Below are 21,642 nucleotides of genomic sequence, written 5' to 3'. Positions count from 1 at the left end.
AGATAGAGAGAGATAGAGAGATAAATAGATAGATAGAGTGAGTTTGTAAGAAGCGAAAGGCTGTCACTGATATATAAGGAAGAAAAATATGTCTTATCGAAGAAAAAAATGTGACAGAATCATTTACGCGAAAATAAAATGTACGTGTCGATATTGCACGAAGAAATAAAATAAGAGAAAAATGTTAAGAAAAGAGGAAAAAAGGTAGAAAGGAAGGGGTGGAGAAAAGAAAATGTGTACTAAAAGAGTAAATATGGAAAACAGATGAGAGAAGAAAGGAAAAAAAAACATGGGGCGAATTGTAAGAATAAAAAATAACGAAGGGGAAGGGATGGAAATGGAAGCGAAAATAGGAAGAGAAAGTAATGATGTAAATAAGACGGAAATGAAATGGAGGGAGAAAGTTACAGCAAAAAGAAAATACCTATAATGAAAATGTTATATGGAATCGTCAAAAAATATTAAGATAAAGGAAAAAAATCAGAAAAGTAGAGAAAAGAATAAAATAAGAGAATTCAGAAGGATGAAGTAAGGTTGTGTATAAGGCGGAATTTAAATGAAGAAAGAAAAAAAGCCATAAAATAACTCTTATAAGAAAAATTGTATATGAAAACATTTTAATATTTCGAAAATCACAAAAGGAGAGAAAAGAATAAATAAGAGAAATCAGGAGGAGGAAGTAAGATTGTAAATAAGACGGAAATGAAATGAAGGAAGAAAGTATAGGCAAGAAGAAAATGTCGATAATAAATGCGGCATATGAAAACGTCAAAATATTATGATGATTGGAAAAAAAAGCAAAAAAAAGAGAGAGAAGAGAAAAATGAGAGAATTCAGAAAAAAAAGATAAAATAAAGTTGTCTGTAATAAAAATGGCACCTGAAAAAGACAAGATAAAAATAAAAATGACATATGAAAACGTTGAAATATTATGATAGGAAAGAAGTAGGAAAGGAGAAAAAAGAAAAAAAAGAGAATTCCGAAAAAGAAGATTAAATAAAGTTGTCTAATAAAAAATGGCGCCTGAAAACTAGATAAAAATAAAAATGACAAATGAAAACGTTGTAATATTATGATAGAAAAAAATAGGAAACGAGACAGAAGAAGAAAAAGAGAGAATTCAGAAAAAAAGATAAAACAAAGTTGTCTATAATTTAAATGGCATATAAAAACGACGAGAGAAAAAGAGAAAAAAGAGATATCCCGAAAAAAAACTAAAGAATAGATAAATGAAAAACAAAACTTGGAATAATAAAGAAAATCAAATAAACGCAATAGGAGAAGGAATGGTTAAGAAATGGGTGATTGAGTGGCAGACAAGAGAGCAGTAAAAAAGAAGAAAGAGAACCCAATAATATAGAAAGAAACCAATATAATGAAAAAACAGAAGAGGAGAAAAATAAAGAATGAGAGAAAAGTGTAAAACAAATCAGGAGACGAGAGAAAAAGAAAAAAAAGAGTGTTCAGAAAAGAAAAAAAACTGAGGAATAGATAAATAAAAAAAACTTGGAATAATAAAGAAAACCAAATGAACGCAATAGGGGAAGGAATGGTTAAGAATTGGGTGATTAAGTAAGTAGTTAAAAAGGAGAAGAAGAACTAAACGAACACAATAATAAAAAGAGAAACCAATACATTAAAAAAAAAACATAAGAGGAGAAAAAATAAAGCGTAAGAGAAAAGTAAAAAAAAAAAAAAAGCTGAATGGATTGGAGTGTGTGGACGAGCGATCAAAAAATAAAAGAGAGAGAGAGAGAGAGAGAGAGAGAGAGAGAGAGAGAGAGAGAGAACACAGGTGGAAATTGCAAAACGTAACAAAAATAAAATAAAAAAGGAACGGAATAAATGATGAAAGGATAAAATATATACAGAAAAAGAGTAAGGGATGTGAATGGATTAAAAAAAAAATGTATGACTGACAACAAAAAAGAAAGAAAAAAACATGATTGAGAGGAGGTAGGCGAGAACTGGAGAGAGAGAGAGAGAGAGAGAGAGAGAGAGAGAGAGAGAGAGAGAGAGAGAGATAGTGAAAAGAAAGAAAACGAAAGAAAAAGAAAGGTAGAAAGAAAAATAGAGAGAAAGAAAGAAAGACGGAAAAAGAATATGAATAAGAATATGAAAGTGTAAAAATGAGAACAGAAAAAGCAAAAAAAAAAAATAATAATAAATAAACGGAATTGACGGATGAGCGAGGGAGAGTTTGCGGACAAGACCGACGAGAGAAAAAAAGAAAGAAAGAAAAACGAATCTAGAAAAACAACCAAAAACGACAAAAAAATGGAAAAAAAAATATATTGGAAGAGTGAACAGAGGAGAGGGAGAGAGATAGCGCGCGGGCGGTGGGCGGAAATACGGATGAGAAGGGTAAAAAAAATTCTGACATGACAAAAACTGGATCAAAGAAAATAAAGGTGAGAGAGAGAGAGAGAGAGAGAGAGAGAGAGAATAAATAAATAAATAAACAGTAAATAAAGGAAGTAAAGTTAAATAAAGAAAGGAGGGAGGAAAGGAAGAACGAAATTAGAAGTAAGAATATGTGGCTAAAAAAGGAGGAGGAGGAGAGTTTGTGTTCGGTCAAAGGGATGATAAGTAAAAAAAATTAAGCCATTAAAAGGAAGAATCCATGACTTAGGGAGGGGGAGGACGGAGTATGTGGGTGGTGAAGTAGATGAGAAGTAAAAGAAATAATAAAAAGGTAATTACAATCAAGAATAAGTAAAAGTAAAGAGAAATAAGGATAAGGAAAGGAGGGAGGAGAGAGTAGAGGAAGAGAGAAAGAAAAGAGTGGAGGAATGGACTGACGGAGGAAAGGTTGAATGAAGGAAAGAAGGGAAGGGAACGAAAAACGGAGGCAGGAGGTCGTGTGTGTGTGGGCGGTTAAGAGGATGAAAAAGAAAGTAGAAAGGTCAGAAAAATCGATATATACTTTAAAATATGTAAAAGTGAAGGAAAGGACTGACTGGGGGAAGGTTGAAGGAAGGAAAGAAGGGAAGGGAACGAGGAACGGAGGAAGGAGGTCGTGTGTGTGTGGGCGGTTAAGCGGATGAAAAAGAAAGTAGAAAGGTCAGAAAAATCGATATATACTCTAAAATATGTAAGGCGAGGGGAGGCGCGGAGGGACGTCAGGACAACCGAGCGGATGAATGAGTAATAGGAAACGTCAAATGTAGATATTCCATAAAGCGTGAACAAGGAAAGACTCGGGACAGGTGGGCGCTAGGGAGAGCTACAGGATGAAAAAGTCTACCAAAAAAAACGTGTCAGAGAGCGAGATACCAGAAAAAAATGGTGTCAGTGAGGGAACGAAGAGGTGGATAAGAAAAAAAGGAGAAGTCGTGGATATGGATAAATGGAGAGGAAAAATAAGGCGAAGAAACGGAAGGAATGAGAGGATGGATTGAGGAACAGCAATTGATATGAATAAGAAAAAAGGAGAAGTCGGGGATATGGATAAATGGAGAGGAAGAATAAGGCGAAGAAATGGAAGGAGAGAGAGGATGGAATGAGGAACAGCAATTGATATGAATAAGAAAAAAGGAGAAGTCGGGGAAATGGATAAATGGGGAGAAGAATAAGGCGAAGAAATGGAAGGAATGGACGCGTGGATGGAGGAACAGTGAGTGGATATGAAGTGCTGGAACAGATATCGGAAAAAAAAGGAGTTAGAAAAATAAACAATGGGATAGAGAAACTAGAACTGAATAAGAAAAAAAGGGAGAAGTCGGAAATAGAGGAATGGAGAACAGGAATAAAGCTAAGAAATGAAGGGAATGGGAGAGTAGATGGAAGAGCAGTGAGTGGATAGGAAATGCTGCAACAGATATCGGAAAAAAAATAATAAAAGGGAGAATAGAAAGAAAAGATGGGACAGAGGAACGAGAACTGAGTGAAAGAAAAAGAGAAATCGAAAATGGATATATTGATAGGAAGATGAAAGGAAGAAAATAGAAGGGAAGAACGAATGAAGGGATATGAAAGGCTGCAACAAGTATCGGAAAACTTATAAAAAAAAAAGAAAGGAGTTAAGGAAAGAACCGAGTAAAAAAAATAACAGAAAAATCGGAAAGAGATAAAGAGATAAGAGGAGAGAGAGAGAGAAAGAGGAGACAGAGACAGAGAACAGGGAAGAGGGAGAAAGGTGCTTAAGGGAACGTATTGGAATAAGAAAAAGAAAAAAAAGAATATATATGAGAGTGAAGAGGGAGGTGGAGAGGGCGAGGAGAAAACTGAATAGATATCGAGTTAGTTTTTTTACGCTGATAAAAAAAAGGGTATCGGGTAAAAATAGTAGATAGGAATAAATATAAAGAGAAGGGGAGAACAGGTGATGCGTTTTGTAAGCTGACAGATAAAAGAAAAACGTATTGGAATAAAAAATAAATAAACTGGAGTAAATAAAAAGAAAACTGAAGGGAAGGAAGTAGTTTGGGTGGACGGGCGAGAACTGGATACAAAAATTAGGTGAAAGGGTAAGGAAGGAGGGAAGAAAGGGTGCAGGGAGGAAGGTTGGAGGAACTGACTGAGGGAAGGGTGGATGAAAGGGAGAAGGAAAGGGAAAGAAGATGGGAGGAAGGAAAGGATAGAGGAATTAAGGATGGAAATGATAAGGAAAGGAAGAGAGGAAGAAAAGGGTGATGGAATGACCTGAGGGAAGGGTGGATGAAAGGGAGAAGGAAAGGGAACGAAGAAGAGAGGAAGGAAAGGGTAGAGGAAGGAATGGTGAAAAGGATAAGGAAAGGAGTGAGGAAAGAGTGCAAGAAGAGAGGAAGAAGAAGGTGGAGGAGTGAACTGAGCTAGGGAAGGGTGGATAAAGGGTAGAAGGGAAGGGAACGAAGAAGGGAGGGAGGAAGGGGTTGAGGAGTGAAAGGATGTGAAGATAGAATAAGGGAAAGGAGTCAGGGAGGAAAGAGTAGAGAAGGGGTGAGAAGGTGTGCTGATAGAGGAAAAAACGTATCAGAAAAAAAAACATTACAGGAGGAAATAAAAAAAAAGAAAGGGAAGAATATGGTTGGGGTGGATGGGGAAGATGTCGATAGCAATTGGGTGTACTTTGTGAGATACCGGATAAAAAGAAAGGTTGAAATAAAGAAAAGCAAAGATGAGGGGAAAGAAAGGGCGAGTGGGAGGGCGAGAAGGGGATAAAAATTGGCTGGTTGTGTTTTGTCAGAAGTTGGGAAAATAACGTATAGGAAAAAATATATAAATAGAAAAGAGCAAAGAGTAAGGATTAGGGAGAGGAAAGGGCGGGTAGGGGAGGCAAGAACTGGACATATATTTGGTGTGCGTTATGTAAAGTTGATAAAAGAGAACGTAAAACAAGATGAATAAAAAAGATGAATAGAGAGGAGTATAAAAGGATAAGGAGAAGGGGGATAAAAATTGAGTTTGTTTTGTGGAAGGTTGATAGAAAATAAAACGTATGGAAAAAAGTTATAAATGGAAAGAAATAGAGAGAATAGGGGGAAGGGGAAAGGCCGGGAAGGGGAAGGCAAGAGCTGGGAGTCGAAATTGGGCGGTTGTGTTCAGTGTGAGGTATATATAAAAAAATAAAAAAACATATCTTATGAAATGATAGATAGAAATTGTTTGTGTGTTTTGTGAGAAGTTGATAAGAGAAACGTATGGGTAAAAGATATGGACAGAAAGGAATACAAAAAAAAAAGACAAGGGGAAAAGAAAAGACGAGGGAAGGGGGTGTCAAAAAACGTCTAAAAATCGGGTTGGTTTTTGAAAAGATGAAAAAAATGTATAAACAAGAGATAAATAAACAGGGGGAATAAGAATAACGATAAAAGGATAAGAATAAGGATAGGAATAAGGATAAAGGGGAAAAGAAAAGGGCGAGGGAAGGCAAGAACTGGATAGAAATTGGTTGTGTTCTGTATCGTCGCGGACACTCCATCAGGATTAGATGTCCCGCTTCCGAGTATTGGTCCAATTTGTTCCATTTTGGCTGGGTATGTCTCCTCTTGCTCTCTCTCTCTCTCTCTCTCTCTCTCTCTCTCTCTTTTCCTTTTCTTTTTTCTTTCTTTTTTTTCCTTTCTTTTTTTCCTGTTTCCCTTTTTTTTCTCTTTCTCTCTTTCTTTTTCTTTTCCTTCGTTTTCTTTCTTTCTTTCTCTTTTCTCTATGTCTAGTTCTCTGTTTTACTTCTTTTTTTATCTTTCTCTATTTTCCTATTTTCTCTCTATCTCTATCTCTTTCTCTCTCTCGGTTTTCTGTCTCCTCCCTCTTCTCTTATCCTTCCTCTTTTACCTTCCTCTAAAATTTCTTTCTTTCATTGTTGTTTTCCGTCTTTCAATCGATCTTGCATTCTCTCATTCCCTTCTTCCTTCCTTCTGTTACATCTTCCTTTCTTCCTTCCTTGAGTCGAATATTTTCTTCTGTCCCTTCCTTCCTTCCTTCATTCATTCATCCTTCACCGTTTCTTGTAATTCCCTTCATCTTGCATTCCTCCTCCTCCTCCTCTTTCTTTTGTTTATTCTTTGCTTCCTTGCTTCCTTCCTTTCTTTCTTTCTTTCTCCGCTCATTCTAGTGACCTAATTACACCTTTATGTCCTTCCTCTACACCTATTTCACATTCTTTTAATTCCCACATTTGTTTCTTAACGTGTGTGTGTGTGTGTGTGTGTGTGTGTGTGTGTGTGTGTGTGTGTGTGTGTGTGGACCGTTTCATTCCAGAGTGCTTCGTTCCCTTCATTCCTGTGTTTGCTATGTGGCAGAGTTTCGCAAAGGGAAGGAGAGGAAGTTTTTATTCGTTTCGTTTTCTTTAGTTTCGTTTCGGTCTATTATTTGTTTTATTTAGTGCTTCGAGTTTAACTTCCCATTCAGTCCCTTATACAGCGGAACTGTTTTTTTTTTTTTTTTTTTTGTGTGTGTGTGTGAGAGAGAGAGAGAGAGAGAGAGAGAGAGAGAGAGAGAGAGAGAGAGAGAGAGAGAGAGAGAGGTCAATGAACAGGAGAGAAAAAGTGCATGTATACACACACACACACACACACACACACATGATATTCACACGGTTTGCATGCAGAACCGCAAATATGTTCAAACACACTCACACACACACACACACACACACACACACACACACACACACACACACACACACACACACACACACACAGAGGAGAAGACAATGAAGGATGCGGAAAGAATAACAGAAAGATAGACAGACAGACAGACAGACAGACAGATAGACAGATAGACAGACAGACAGACAGACGGACCCGCACAGATTTTCAGCCCAGAACAAAGAGTGATGAGACTCGGTGTTTCCTGATCGCTCTTGGTATAATGTAATGAGTCTCGATTCTTTTTCACTTGCATGATACTGAAATGTTTAGTCGTGGCTTCATATGATTATAGAGATCGGGTTCAGACAGTCGCTTCGGTGGTGGAAATAGATAAAAAAAAGATAGATAAAGGTAGATGAGTAATAACATATATCTTCTTCTTTCTTCTATCTTCTATGTTCTATCTTTGGCTTCTTTCTTCATCCATGTTTTCTCATTTCTCTGTGTTCTTTGTCCTTTTTATATCCATTTTTTCTCATTTATCTGTGTTCTTTGTCCTTTTTCTATCCTTCTTTTTCTCATTTCTCTCTGTTCTTTGTCCTTTTTATATCCATCTTTTCCCGTTTCTCAGTTCTTTCTCCTTTTTCTATACATCATTCTTCATTTCTCTGTGTTCTTGCTTCTTTTTCTATACATATTTTCTCATTTCTATTTGTACTTGCTTTTTTAACTATACATCTTTCCCATCTCTATGTTCTTCCTTCATTTTCTATACATATATTCTCATTTCTCTATGTTCGTCCTTCTCTCTCTATACACCTTTCCTCATTTCTCTATGGTCACGCTTCATTTTTCTATACATATTTCCTTATTTCTACTCATTCATGCTTTTTTACCTATACCCATTTTCCTTTTATATATGGAAGCGACGTCTCTGATAGCTCTCCTTCACCCAGCCCGGCCAAGCACACCGTCATCTGACATATGTATTTCCCTCATCCTCCCTCAGGCCATCTCTCCACCTCTACATTCAGTCTTCCTCTCCTTCCCTGCTCTGTACTTCAATCTCCATCACTTTTCTCCCTTTATATATCTCGTTTCGACACTCCTTGATTGAGTTTTAAGCTGAAAAAATGGACAGATTAATACAGTGAATGGAGTTATGATAGAGGACAGATTTGGAGGTATATTTGATAGACAGGTAGACAGGGAGAGAGACACGGGAGAGATAAGGGAGAGGGAGGCAAGCTGACCTTCTCTGACGTTGGTATTTATAGAGTAAGATTGGTAGGAAATAAGTTGGATAGTGAGTGAAAAATGAGAAGTCGCCCGGGATACGCTTGTTAGGAAAGTTTATAATCATATTGCCTGGATTTCTCGGTTTTTCACCTCTTCTTCTCTCTCTTTTTTTCTCTTTTCCTTTCTTTTTCTCTTTTTATTTTTTGTATTTTTCATTTTCTTACCTTTCTCCTTTCTTTTCCTCTTCTTTTTCTCTTTTCCTTCTCTTTTCTCTTTTTATTTTCGTATTTTCCATTTTCTTATCTTTCTCCTTTCTTTTCATTTTTTCATTTTTTCTCTCTTCCTTTTCTTTACTCCTTTTATTTTTTGTATTTTCCATTTTCTTACCTTCCTCCTCTCTTTTCCTCTTTTCTTTTATCTCTTTTTCTTTTCTATTCTCTTTTTATTTTCGTATTTTATTTTCCTCTTTTCCTTCCTTTTTCTTCTCCTCCGTATATTACAAGTATTATTTAGAACGGAGCTACGGGAATACACTCGACCAATTATGTAAAGAATCGCAATAGTAAGGCATAAAAAAATATATATAAAAAAACACTCCAAATTCATAAACACATAAATCATAATCTTGAAACTTAGAATAAAAAAAAACAGGAAAATTTTGTACCACGTCCGTCCCATTCCAGTTTCTCTTTGTTCTTTTTCTTTAATTTCCGCGCCTCGCCTCCGCCCGCGTTCTCCCGCGCTCACATTCCTCTTGCTTAACGTTACTGCCCGCTTGTATTACCTGTGGGAGGAGGTAGGAGGTGGTGGTAGTGGTGGTGGTGGTGAGAGTAGCAGTTGTGGTGTTGATAGTTGTGATTGTGGTGGAGTTGTATAGTGGTGATGATGGTGGTGGCTGTGATGGTAGGGGTAATTGTGGTGGTGTTGGTAGTGGTTGTTGTGGATGGGCGTTTAGTTGTGATCGTGTTGGTGGTGATGATGGTAGGGGTGATAGCGGTGGTGTTGGTAGTGGTTGTTGTGGTGGGGGTACGTTTGGTGGTGGTGGTGGGAGAAGTGCTTGTGGTGTGGGTAATATTGGTTGAGCTGGTAGTCGTGATTGTGGTGGAGCTCTTTAGTGGTGATGGTGGTGGTGGTGATAGTTAAGTCTTTTTCTTTCTATCTACAATTGGTGTTTTTTTTTATCATCTTATTCCATTATGTGTTTTAATAGACTATAACTTCCCTCTCGTCTCTTTATCATATTCTTTTCTTGTCCACAACGTCACAAGAACCACATCGCATTCTTTTTTCCTTCCTTCTTTCAGCTGTTCAGTTTTTCCCATTTTTTTATATTGTCTTGCAGCTTTCATCTTTCTACGATAGTGGTTATTTTCCTTTTTGGTTGTTTTCCTCTTCGTTTTTTTCCTCATGCTGCATTCTTTGTCTGGAGTGTGAAGTCTTTCTGTTTACGTCTGTCTGTCTGTCTGCCAGTATTTTTCTCTCTTAGATAACTGACATTTCTTTTGTTTTATATATACGTTTACCTCATTCCGTACTTGTTTCATATTATTCCTGTCGCTCTTTATTTTTCATTTCCATTTTTAGTCCTTTTCCTCCTCCTCCATGTTCTCTTCTCTCCGTCTCCTCCTCTTCCGCCTCGTCCTCGTCCTCATCCTCCTAATCCTCACCCTCCTCATTCTCTTCCTCCTCCTCACCCTCGCTGTCATCGTTCTCGTCCTCCTCCTCCTCCTCCTCCTCTTCCAGCCTCAGGTATCTCCTCTCCTTGGCCTTCTCCTCTTTCTCTGCCTTCATTGTTTTCCTTTTTCCCTCTTAAACATACCACGAATTTCTCTCTGAAGGACGTTGCTCTCTCATTCCCTTCCCTTTCGTCTCCTTTTCTAATTTCTTTTCTGGTTTATAACTTTACAAGAACCGCTTTTCATAGTTTTCCTTCTTTCCGCGGTACAAGTTTTCCTTTTTTCATAATATATTCTTGGTGTTTTTGTTTATATCTCAATGGCTGTGTATGTTTTTTTTCTTTATTTTCAGTTTTTTTCTCCTTATTCCTGTGTTTAAAATTCTTACCCGATTTATTCAACCCCTAAAATAAAATAAGAACTGCCCTTCCCTTTACTTCCCCTTTCTGATTTATTTAGACAGCCTCAGCGGTTTATTGCAATTTTTTTTTCTCTCTCTTCTAATTCAAAAGTATTGTATCAAGCCTTTTTTATTTTTTTATTTGATAGCATGCTGTGGTTCTGAAGTCATGCATCCCCACACCGACACAGCACTGAGAAACACACACACACACACACACACACACACACACACACACACACTGACACAGACACACACAGACACTGACACGTGCGTCACTAATTACATTACTAAGTGCGTCACAGCTATTTTGCGTCACGAGAGCAGGAAAGAAAACGGCAAGAGAAAGGAGAGGAAGAGGGAGAGGTTACAGGAAAGGGGGGAAAGAGAATAGAAATACACTGAAAAGGAAAAAAGAAAGATGAGGAAAGAAAAGGAGTCAAGAGAAGGAATAAAGAAGAATAGAGATACATTTAAAAAGACAAGAGAAATGAGAGGAAGAGGGAGAGATTAAAGGAAGGGGGAAAAGAATGTAGATAGATAAATAGATAAACAGATAGATAAATAGATAAATTTGTAGATAGATATTTTACTGTCCACAAAAATACATTACAAGATAGTGATAAAAGGTGAGGTAGATAGAAGATAAGAAGAGTGAAATAACAAAAAAGATTAATAACAGAGGAGAAGGAGAGAAGATGAGATGAAGGACTAGAGAAGAACATAAGGAAGAGTGAAAATAGATAATAAAGGTGAGATAGGAGAGAAGTTAGTATTAAATGGTGAGGAAGAGAGATGGAGATTGAAGACTAATGAAGAAATTGAGGAAGAAGGAAAGAAATGCATTGGATGAGTTAAGGAAAGCAAGTAAGGATGGAAGGAAGGAAAAGGTAAGGAGAGAATGGAAGGGAAAGGAAAAGGAAAGTGGGGAATATGAAAAGGCGTGTTGCAACGAAGGAGGAAGAAGGAAAAGAGAAAGGAGTAGGGATAAAAAAAATAGGTGATGAAAAGCAGTTAGATGGAGAAATAGAGGATAAGAGAGAGAGAGAGAGAGAGAGAGAGAGAGACAGTACTTAGTGTTTCTCATGACTCCAATTTCTCTCTCTCTCTCTCTCTCGGGCGTAAACCACTCCTCCACCACCAATATTGTCCAATTAAGTCCCTCCCTTTGTAGAGTACGAGAGAGAGAGAGAGAGAGAGAGAGAGAGAGAGAGAGAGAGAGAGAGAGAGAGAGAGAGAGAGAGAGAGAGAGAGAATAATGGTAGCCGTTTCAAATATATATTTTTTCCCAGCATTCTAAATAACACATTTTTCCTTATTTTTGCCTGTTTTTTTTTTCTATTTGTCTATGTCTGTCTGTCTGTTTGTCTGTCTGTCTGTCTGTCTGTCTGCTCGTCTCTCTGTCTGTCTCTATCTGTTTGTCTGTCTGTCTGTCTGTCTGTCTGTATGTATGTATGAATGTATATATGACTAATTATTCATGTCTGTGTAGGTGTTTGTCTGTCTGTCTGTATTCTTCTCCATCTCATTATTATCATTAAAACGCAAACTAGCTCTAAAAATACATGGCACCGCTCTCTCCACCTTGTTTTTCTCCTCTCCTTTTTTATCCTTCTCCTTTTCAACTAATTCCTCCTCCTCCTCCTCCTCCTCCTCCTCCCCCACCTTTTCATCCAACTCTTCCTCCTCATCTTCCTCCTCCTCGTTTTCATCATCATCCTCATCTTATTCCACATCCTCTTTCCTTCCACCCTCGTTTATTTTTCCTTTCCATTTTCACGCCAAAATTAACACAACTCTTTCTTCTCCGTTTCACGCTCGCTCCATCATCATTATCTTTGTTTTGTCTCTTCCGTCTTCTTTCCCTTCCTTCCTTTCCCTTCCCTTTGTATTTACGGTTGACTTGATTATCGTCAGGCACAGGTGGAGTTTAATCAAGGCGCAATCAGGACGAGACTTCACCACCTCACCTTTGCACACCTGGGGGACGGAATTCACTCACCTGTCCATCACTAATTAGACACACGTGATTTATTTGGATGTGGGAGTGCCGTGTGTGTCCCTTTGGTTATTGCTCTTGTGTGTTTGGTTTTGGAATTGCTAACTTGTTATTGTTTTGAGGCGTCTTTGGTTTAATGTTTGTTATTTCGATACTAAAGAGAAGGGATTAGTAATGGAGATACGAGTGTTCTGTCTTTGTTACTTATGGTGTTCGGGGGAATTGTTTTAAGTTTCCTCCCTTCTTACAGGTATCTTGTCTCCGTTAATATTTTGTTTTTTTCCTCATCTGTCGTTTAATTACACGGGTTATTTTAATTACTACTACATATGGTTGCATCACTCAAATATTCCTTCGTTCTACGGTATACGATTGCTTTCATCTTTATTATATGCTTTTCGTCTGTCTCTGAGGCACTACAGGAACACGTAATATAGAATGAATGTGAATTATAAGTTGTCTATTGTCACGGAGTCTTGTTCCCATTGTCTAACTTCCAATAGTCTCTCGATTTACAGTATACGCTTAGTTATATCTTTATTATATGCCATTCATCTGTCTCTAAAGCAATATAGGAACACGTGATAAAGACTAAATGTGCAGTATACTTTGTCTATCGTCACGCAGATCTGTACCATTGTCTAACAGAATACGCTTAGTTATATCTTTATTATATGCCATTCATCTGACTCTAAAGCAATATAGGAACACGTGATAAAGACTAAATGTGCAGTATACTTTGTCTAACTTTCTCTCTCTCTCTCACTCGGCAGGATGCGTTGCTGAACATGGGTTGCGGAGTCAGCACTGATGGAAATCCTAACCAAGGGGTGAGTGCTGGATTTAGTCTCGTTTTCTCTTCTCTTTTTCATTCTCTTCTTTTTTCCACTTGCTTATTTGTTTCGTCTTCTTTTCCCCCTTTCTCTCTTCTTTCTTCACTTTCTCAGTCTCTTTTTCAGGGGTGAGTTCTGGATTTGGTCTCGTTTTCTCTTCTCTTTTTCATTCTCTTCTTTTTTCCACTTGCTTATTTGTTTCGTCTTCTTTTCCTCCTTTTCTCTCTTCTTTCTTCACTTTCTCAGTCTCTTTTTCAGGGGTGAGTTCTGGATTTGGTCTCGTTTTCTCTTCTCTTTTTCATTCTCTTTTTTTTCCACTTGCTTATTTGGTTCGTCTTCTTTTCCTCCTTTCTCTCTTCTGTCTTCACTTTCTCAGTCTCTTTTTCAGGGGTGAGTACTGGATTTAGTCTCGTTTTCTCTTCTCTGTTTCATTCTCTTCTTTTTTCCACTTGCTTATTTGTTTCGTCTTCTTTTCCTCCTTTCTCTCTTCTTTCTTCACTTTCTCAGTCTCTTCTTTTTCAGGGGTGAGTACTGGATTTGGTCTCGTTTTCTCTTCTCTTTTTCATTCTCTTCTTTTTTCCACTTGCTTATTTGTTTCGTCTTCTTTTCCTCCTTTCTCTCTTCTGTCTTCACTTTCATATTTGTTTCGTTTTCTTTTCTCTTTTCAGTCTCTTCTTTTTCACTTTCTTGTTCGCTTCGTCTTCATAACTCTCTCTCAGTCTCTTCTATTTTCACTTTCATATTTGTTTCGTTTTTTTTCTCTTTTCAGACCCCTTTTTTACTTTCTTATTTCTTTCCTCTTCTTTTCTCTTTTTCATTCCTTTTCCACTTGCTTACTCTTGCTCTGTAACCTCTTCTACTTCTTCATGCTTTTCCTGATGTTTTCCTGTTGTTTTACCTCCTGATGTTGTTTCTTTTCTTCTTCACTAACATTTTCTTTTATCTTCTTCACTGTCGTAAATTCCTTCAAAGACTTCACGTGCCCTGCAGCTGAATGCTTCTAAGACAGCTGTTGCTTCTGGTGCCTCTGTTTATCCTGCTGTTGCTTATACTGCTTCTCCTGCCGCTGGGGTGAAGTATCAGTGGGTGGAGGAACTCTTGCCGGAGGGTGTAAGCGTTTGTGAGCGGCTGGAGTGGAGGCGAGTGGGCGCAGTGTTGCAGAATGTCACATGCTAAGCCGGTGTCGCTTTTTGTTCAAGTGAGACGAGAGAGAATGTAAGACTCGTGACCTTAGGAACGAAGTGTTGAAATGTTGTTTTATTATTATTATTAGTAGTAGTAGTAGAAGTAGTAGTAGTAGTAGTAGTAGTAGTAGTAGTAGTAGTAGTAGTAGTAGTAGTAGTAGTAGTAGTAGTAGTAGTAGTAGTAGTAGTAGTAGTAGTAGTAGTAGTATCCTCATTTGCAATACGTTTAACATAAATAGTATATATACGATTAATTTTCCATTTATCATTGCTAATATAACATAATTACTTTTTCTCAATACCAATGGGGGCATTATCCACGTGAAAAATAATTAGGTTTTTTTCTTATGCTTTACTGAAAATATATTATACTTTTTTAATGCAGATCAATAGTTAGTATGCATCGATTCCCGTGACCCACATTGTCCACATCCATTACAACGCCGAGTGCATCGCTGCAATAGATCATACACTTAGATATTTTCGGCGCTATAAGACCACAGAGCTGTAAAATCATTGGGGGCTTTCCGATCAATGGTTCTGAAATTGTGATGACCAATATGCTGCCTCATGTGGTACAGATACACAAGAACTAAAATTGACTGTGTATTGTTGACTTAAAAGATTCATGTTGCAATGTTACGCACCGTCACATCAGCAGCGGAGCCTCAAAGCATCGCACGACCAATGGGTGGAGTCGAGCTCAAGCTTTGTAGAGAAAAGATCAAACGTGGGTTCTATATACTCGTACATCAGTGAGCCCACGCTTGTTGATCCTTTTCAATCGCCCGAGACTAGTGAGTGAAATTCGTGTCTTTTGATCCTTTTGCTGACGAGAAAAGTTTTGCTAAATGTTTCCTGTCAAAGAGCGTGAAAAGTCCTCCTCATTTCCTTCTTTTTCTTTAGTTTTTTTTTTCTAACTCTCGCTTTTTTTTACTAGAAAACATTACTTGATATTCACGTCTTATTTTCTGTATTATGAGGATATCTAAATGTATTTCTTGTTATTCTTAGTCTATAGTTGTGAAGAACTCGTGTAGTTTGCTTGTTTTTATTCTGTAACCGACCATCACCACCAACATCACCACCATCACCACAGCCACCACCACCACCACCACCACTATGCCCATCACCATCATCGGCACCATCCCCGCGTTCGTCAGGAGCCCCACTTCCTGTGTTATAAAAAAAATCTGTCACAATTACTTCGGGTACAATCCTCACCTTCATATCACACCTGTTGAGATTTGAAACCAGTCTTACTTAAAATTAAGCTCAAGTAAAATTTCCCAATCCAAGATCACTTCAAGTTCAAGGTTACTATCTACCAAATATGCGTGTGTGTGTGTGTTTGTTTGTTTGTTTGTGTGTGTGAGTGTGTGTGTGTGTGTGTGTGTGTGTGTGTGTGTGTGTGTGTGTGTGTGTGTGTGTGTGTGTTACTACATTATCAAGGTTACTCCCTACCAAATACGCATGATACTGTGTGTGTGTGTGTGTGTGTGTATGTGTGTGTGTGTGTGTGTGTGTGTGTGCTACTTACTGTGTACTGTATGTTACCCTCCACAGCCCCTCACATAATTTTCTCATTGCTCTTCATTAATGCAGGTGAAGCGAACTAATTCCCTGAACCGCCACACAATTTCCTCCACCCTCCATACCGTACACCTTCCCCCTCTCTCCCTTTGTATACGACACGTTCCCTAACCACCACAGACACAGGTTAGAGTCCCTTCAGTACTCGACTAGTGATCGTTGCCTCAAGTAAGACCGCCTAGCTTCGCCTCTCCTTCCGTCCCCTGAGAAGTCCTGATTCCCTGGCTAAGTGGATTAACACTCTCTAATTAGGCTTCATCAGGTGGTATCTTGCGGCGTGCCTCGACTGTCTCACCTTCCTTTCCACACTCCACTTGTCACTTCGGCGACTTCGTGACCTGAAACGCAAGACTCGGCGTGTCAGGTTTAATATTTTTTTTCTGTCAAATAACTTTACTATGCAGAAATTTTGCGTCGGGCTTTTTATTTTTATTTCTTTATGACTATTTACTGCCTGTGGTGCAAGATAGTTGATAGTGTATAATGTATATGATCACCGTTGTCAGATTATCGTACTCAGAGCATAGTATTCACCGGTTTCTGACGCCTAACTATTGCCAAGAAACATCAGAATCTAACTCTTTTAACGATAACTTTAAATTAGTTTCGTTATTGGAACCCAGAAGACGGTTTGGGGGTAGGAAGTCGGGAAATATAAGCTGCTGAGTACGACAACCTGGCAACGTTGTATATGATGTGTGTGAGGGGACAGGGTATGTGTGTGGGTGGTTGGGTGTGCGTGTGGGTGGGTGTGCGTGCGTCGCGTGTGATAATGTCTACGGGGAAATCATGCCGCGTTTTACTATTTCACGAGTAGGGAGGCGCATTCACATGGTTAAAGTTGAGCGTTTTAGAGAAGGAAATTGCGTGTTTATTTTTCCCTTTTACATATTATTAGCTTCATGGTTCGTGTACATTGCCTTCATCTGTATCTTTCGTCACTGATTTACTCACGCCTTTCTTCGTTAAAACAATGAATATTCAACAACAACAACAGTTACCTTATTAATGCAGTTTATACATGCCAAAAAGTGTACTCACCTATATTAGAAAGGTAATTTTCCAGGAGTTCTTCCAAGAATAATTAGAGCACACACTTCCTAGACCTCCCAGAGAATTTTAATTAACTGAAAGCCGAGACAGAGAGCGACGGAACCTTTTATCCTCCACCACTAGCAAGCTTATTTGATTACAACAGTCGTTCAGTCATCCACTCAGCTCTCCACTCCGCCACTCACTCCCTCACTCAGTCTGGTACCTGCAAGCATTCACAGGCTCTTACAACAGCCCACACTAACTCACTTATTCATTCACTCACAAGCGAACTCGGTCTCACACACACACACACACACACACACACACACACACACACACACACACACACACACACACACACACACACACACACACACACACACACACACACACACACACACACACACACACACACACACACACACACACACTCGAAACCAACACCACCACTTCGGTTCTTTGACCAGTAGAGTGGCCAATGTATTTTCGTTTTGTTTTATTTCATTGTCATTCGCCAGCAATACTAGAACGCCAGGTTACATCATTGCATCAGTTACCATCACCACCACCACCATCACACACTCGTTCGAAACCAAATAGGAGTGACAAGTGCATTTTCATTTATTTTTCTTCCCTATTTCGCCAGCAAAATAGAACGCCAGGCTGCATCATCACATCTATTTCCACCACCACCACCATCACACACTCGTTCGAAGCCAAATAGAAGTGACAAGTGCATTTCAATTTCTTTTTCTTCCTTATTTCGCCAGCAAAATAGAACACCAGGTTACATCATCACTTCTACTACCACCACCACTACCGTTACCACCACCACAACCAACAATAGCAACATAACCGCTGCCATGAAACATTCCAGCCGAGGCAGACATCCTGTTCCAAAAATATGATAGAATGTCGATTCACGCCCAGGTACTCAATGACTGTATTCTCCTCCCAAAAGACGCCTTAGATAAGACTGTTTGCCGTTGAATGTTCGGCGATCCATCACGTCCTGAGCCAATGTCTCCGGCAAGACGGGGATCAATACATTATTCTTGCGAGTTATTGAGATGAACGATCACTATATAGCGCCTGTCCGTGCCATTACAGCAGCTGAAAGGTGAAGGAAAGGGCCAAAGTGAGGTAAAGGGAGAGGTAATGCCAGGTAGAGAAAAGTAATAGACGCAATTTGAGAGGAGGAAAGAAACAAGCGATCGGTGAAAGAAAAAAGGACTTGTGGTTTGTAGAGAGAAAAGACAAATGAGGGAAGAATGAAATAGCGCATTCCCCCTCTAAAAAAAAGACTTACTGACTGAAATACTATCCAGGATTTATAGTTTTATGCGTGAGAAACCGATGGAAGAGGCGGAGGAGGAGAAGAGGGTCAAGAGAGGTTATGGTGGAGGACAAAAAGTTAGTAAGGAGGAGGAAGAGAAAGAGGAAGAGAAGGAGAAAGAGGAGGAGAGGAGAAATAGGAAGAATAGAAGAATGAGAAGAAAAGCAATAAGCAATAGGGAGAGAAAGAGAAGGAGGAAGAAAGAAAGGAGGACGAGGAGAGATAGTAAGAATAGAAAAATGAGAAGAAAAGCAAGAAGCACTAGGAAGAGAACGAGAAGAAGGAAGAAAGGAAGGAGAAGAAAAAGGAGGAGGAAGAAGAAGAAGAAGAAGAAGAGGAACAGGAGGCAGAGTTCATGTTGCAATATCTCTTACGTCACCTTCCTTCCTCCCTCCCTCCTCCGGCTGTCGTTGTTGTCGTGTTGCAGAAGAGATGAAATATGATAGTGTCGGCGACGATAATGGTGACAAAGATGATGATAGTGATGGTGATTATTGCAACTGCTTTCACGGTATAAATGATGTAGTGCGCAATGGTGATGTGTGTGTGTGTGTGTGTGTGTGAGTGTGAGTGTGAATGTGTGGTATGCGTGTCACAAATATTCGTGTGTACACAGACTTTGCTTCACGGACACGAATGCTCACTCACACGGTTCTGGAAAATTCCAGTGAGTACATGAAAACTAAGGTAAACATTCCCTCGCTCTCCCAGACAAACAGACAGACATAGAGACAGACATGCATGCAGACAGACGAATAAACAAGCAGTCTTTTGGTTACTCTTTACTTTTGTGGGAGCGGCGAGTAGCGGGTTTTTTTTGTACTCTTTTTGTTGCCCTTGAGCCGTGTCCTTTGTTGTAAAAAAAAAAAAAAAAGGTCATTATCAGGACACCTCTCCTCACGAATCTGACCTTGCTTTTGGCCACCTCTTCTGATTCTTTTATGGGAGCAGCGATTAGTGGGCTTTTTTATTATTGTTTTTTTTTTGCCCTTGAGCCGTGTCCTTCGTTGTAAAAAAAAAAGGTCATTTAAGCAGGTAGGACAGACAAACACACTCACACATAAACACAGAGACACATACAAACACACACTTTTTTCTTCAGTATGAGCATGATGTAAGTGCAGTGTCATGTTGCAGCAAAATAAATATGCAGTCGAAATATGGAGAGGGAAAGAGAGAAGAAGGACGAAACAGGGACTGGAAAAATAAAGTTAATAAAAATGTGAAAATTAGCTGAGAAGAGCACACGTGAAAGGAAAAAAAGAAAACGAGAAAAAAACAGAGAGCATATATTAGGTATTAAGGAACAGAAAGATTAGAAAAAGTTAAGGAAAAAGCAGGGGAATCTTGAATGGATTTTTTAAGGCATAAGAAAGAGGAGAAAGAAATACGATGTGGAAGAGGGGGCAGAGAGAGAAGGATATGAGGAGGAGGAGGAAGAGGAAGAGGAAGAGGAGGAGGAGAACAAGAAGAAAAAGAAAAAAAGAAGGAAAAAGAAAGGAAAAAGAAGAGGGAAAAAGGAAAAAAAGAAGATAAATGAGGAAAAAGAAGAAAAAATAAACTGAGGGAAAAAACACGAAAACAAGAAAAAGAATACAAAAAAGAAGTAATGACAAAAAAAAAGAAAACTAAAAACAAGCAAGAAAAAGGAAGATTTCTACGATATTAAGAAAAAAAACAGAAGCGCAAGATAGAGAAAACTGGAAGAAAAGAAAAGCGGAGGAAATCGAGAGAGAGAGAGAGAGAGAGAGAGAGAGAGAGAGAGAGAGAGAATTAAAGGAAGGGACTCGCGGGCGTTCAGAATGGGGGCAGAGCGTGGGAGCGGTCTCACCTGCAATCACCTGGCGTGCCGATGTTACACAGGTGATGCACAGGTGACCTCAGGTATTCCCCCAAGCGTGCCTCGGATCCTCGTCACCTTTTTTTTCTGTCTTTCAATACATCGGTTTTTCATTCTTTATTTCTTGGTTTATTTATTTTCTTTTGTCTCTCTTATAATATGTTTCGTTTTCTTCGTCATTATATATTTCTCCTTTTCTTAGTTGTGTTTTCTTTATCTTTTTTTTCTTTCCTTCTTTCTTTTTTTATTTATCTTCTTTTATCTCTTTTCCCTTATTTCTTTCTTTCAATTATAAGTTTTTTTCTCGCTTTATTAGTTGTCGCTTTTTCTTATTTATTTCTTCTTTCTTATTTATGCTTTCCATCTTATTTATTTCTTCTTTCTCAGTTGTGTTTTTGCTATCATATATCCTTCTTTTATTATTCTCTGCTTGCTTATTTTCTTTTATCTCTCTTCCTCTATTTCTTTCTCTCAATCATCATCTCTTTCACGCATTCTTAGTCGTGTTTTTGCCATCTTTTTTCCTTCTCCCTTTCTTTTCTTTTCCTCATTAACTCCATCATCGGATCGTCGTCATTAAATACATCATCATCTACTGTTGATTTTCTTCTATCTCTCTTTCAATGTCTCTCGTTCAATTATCTTTCTTGCTTTCTTAGTTATGTCTGTTTACTTATTTTTTTTTCATAACTCCATCATCGCTATCGTACTTCTTCCGTTCTCTTCTCCTTCTCCTCCTATTCTTCCTATTCCTTCTTCTCTTCCTCCTAGTTCTTCTCCTCCTCGTCTACCTCATTATTATATACATCGTCATCCACTTCGCTATTCCTTCTGAGAAATAAATACTTTCTTTATTTAGATTTTTAAAAGTCACATTCTAGTGCGGAGAGGAAGAGGGAGAGAGAGGGAGAGGGAAAAGGAGAAGGAGAAGGAAAAGGAAAAGGAAAAGGAGAGAGAGAGAGAGAGAGAGAGAGAGAGAGAGAGAGAGAGAGAGAGAGAGAGAGAGAGAGAGAGAGAGAGAGAGAGAGAGAGAGAGAGAGAGAGAGAGAGAGAGAGAAGAAAAAGTAAAGTAAAAAGTTAAAAAAGGAAGAATGAAAGAAAGAAAGAAAGAAAGAAAGAAGAAAAGAAAGAAAAAAGAAAGAAGAAAGAAATATAAAAAAGTTGGAAAAAAGAAGAAAGAAAGAAAGAAAGAAATTAAGAAAAAAAAGACATAGGGGGAGGTCCTACTTCATGCTCATTACCGTCAAATATCACTCCTTAATTATTCACTAAGGTAATTAAACGTGAAGAATCAAGTGGCTACATTTGTCATTATTATTCACTCTCCTCTCTACGTGATGTATGACAATTAAACTTTTTTCCTGCACGATTATTTTATGTTGTGTCTTTAGGTAATTCAGCTCGTTTTTGTACATGAATTTTTTAGTGACATTCCATAATTAGTTTATTTTTCGAGTTGTATATATTTTTATGATTTTAGGTTTGTTTTTCAAGCTT

The 21,642-nt window shown here is 38.3% G+C and overlaps 1 protein-coding gene across 2 annotated transcripts in view; it reads left to right on the top strand.

Moving 5' to 3' along the window:
• LOC127001521 (putative leucine-rich repeat-containing protein DDB_G0290503) overlaps positions 1–21,642 on the top strand; it is a 117,285-nt gene that overhangs the window by 2,792 nt on the left and 92,851 nt on the right. For both annotated transcript variants that reach the window (XM_050866132.1, XM_050866133.1), the window contains exon 2: positions 13,098–13,154. In XM_050866132.1, the coding sequence (XP_050722089.1) occupies positions 13,113–13,154 (42 nt within the window). In that variant the 5' untranslated portion in view covers positions 13,098–13,112. The remainder of the gene's footprint in view (positions 1–13,097; positions 13,155–21,642) is intronic.

Source organism: Eriocheir sinensis, chromosome 21 (genome assembly GCF_024679095.1).
Source record: "Eriocheir sinensis breed Jianghai 21 chromosome 21, ASM2467909v1, whole genome shotgun sequence".
NCBI classification, from domain to species: Eukaryota; Metazoa; Arthropoda; class Malacostraca; order Decapoda; family Varunidae; genus Eriocheir; species Eriocheir sinensis.
This window is presented reverse-complemented; position numbering and strand designations above follow the sequence as displayed.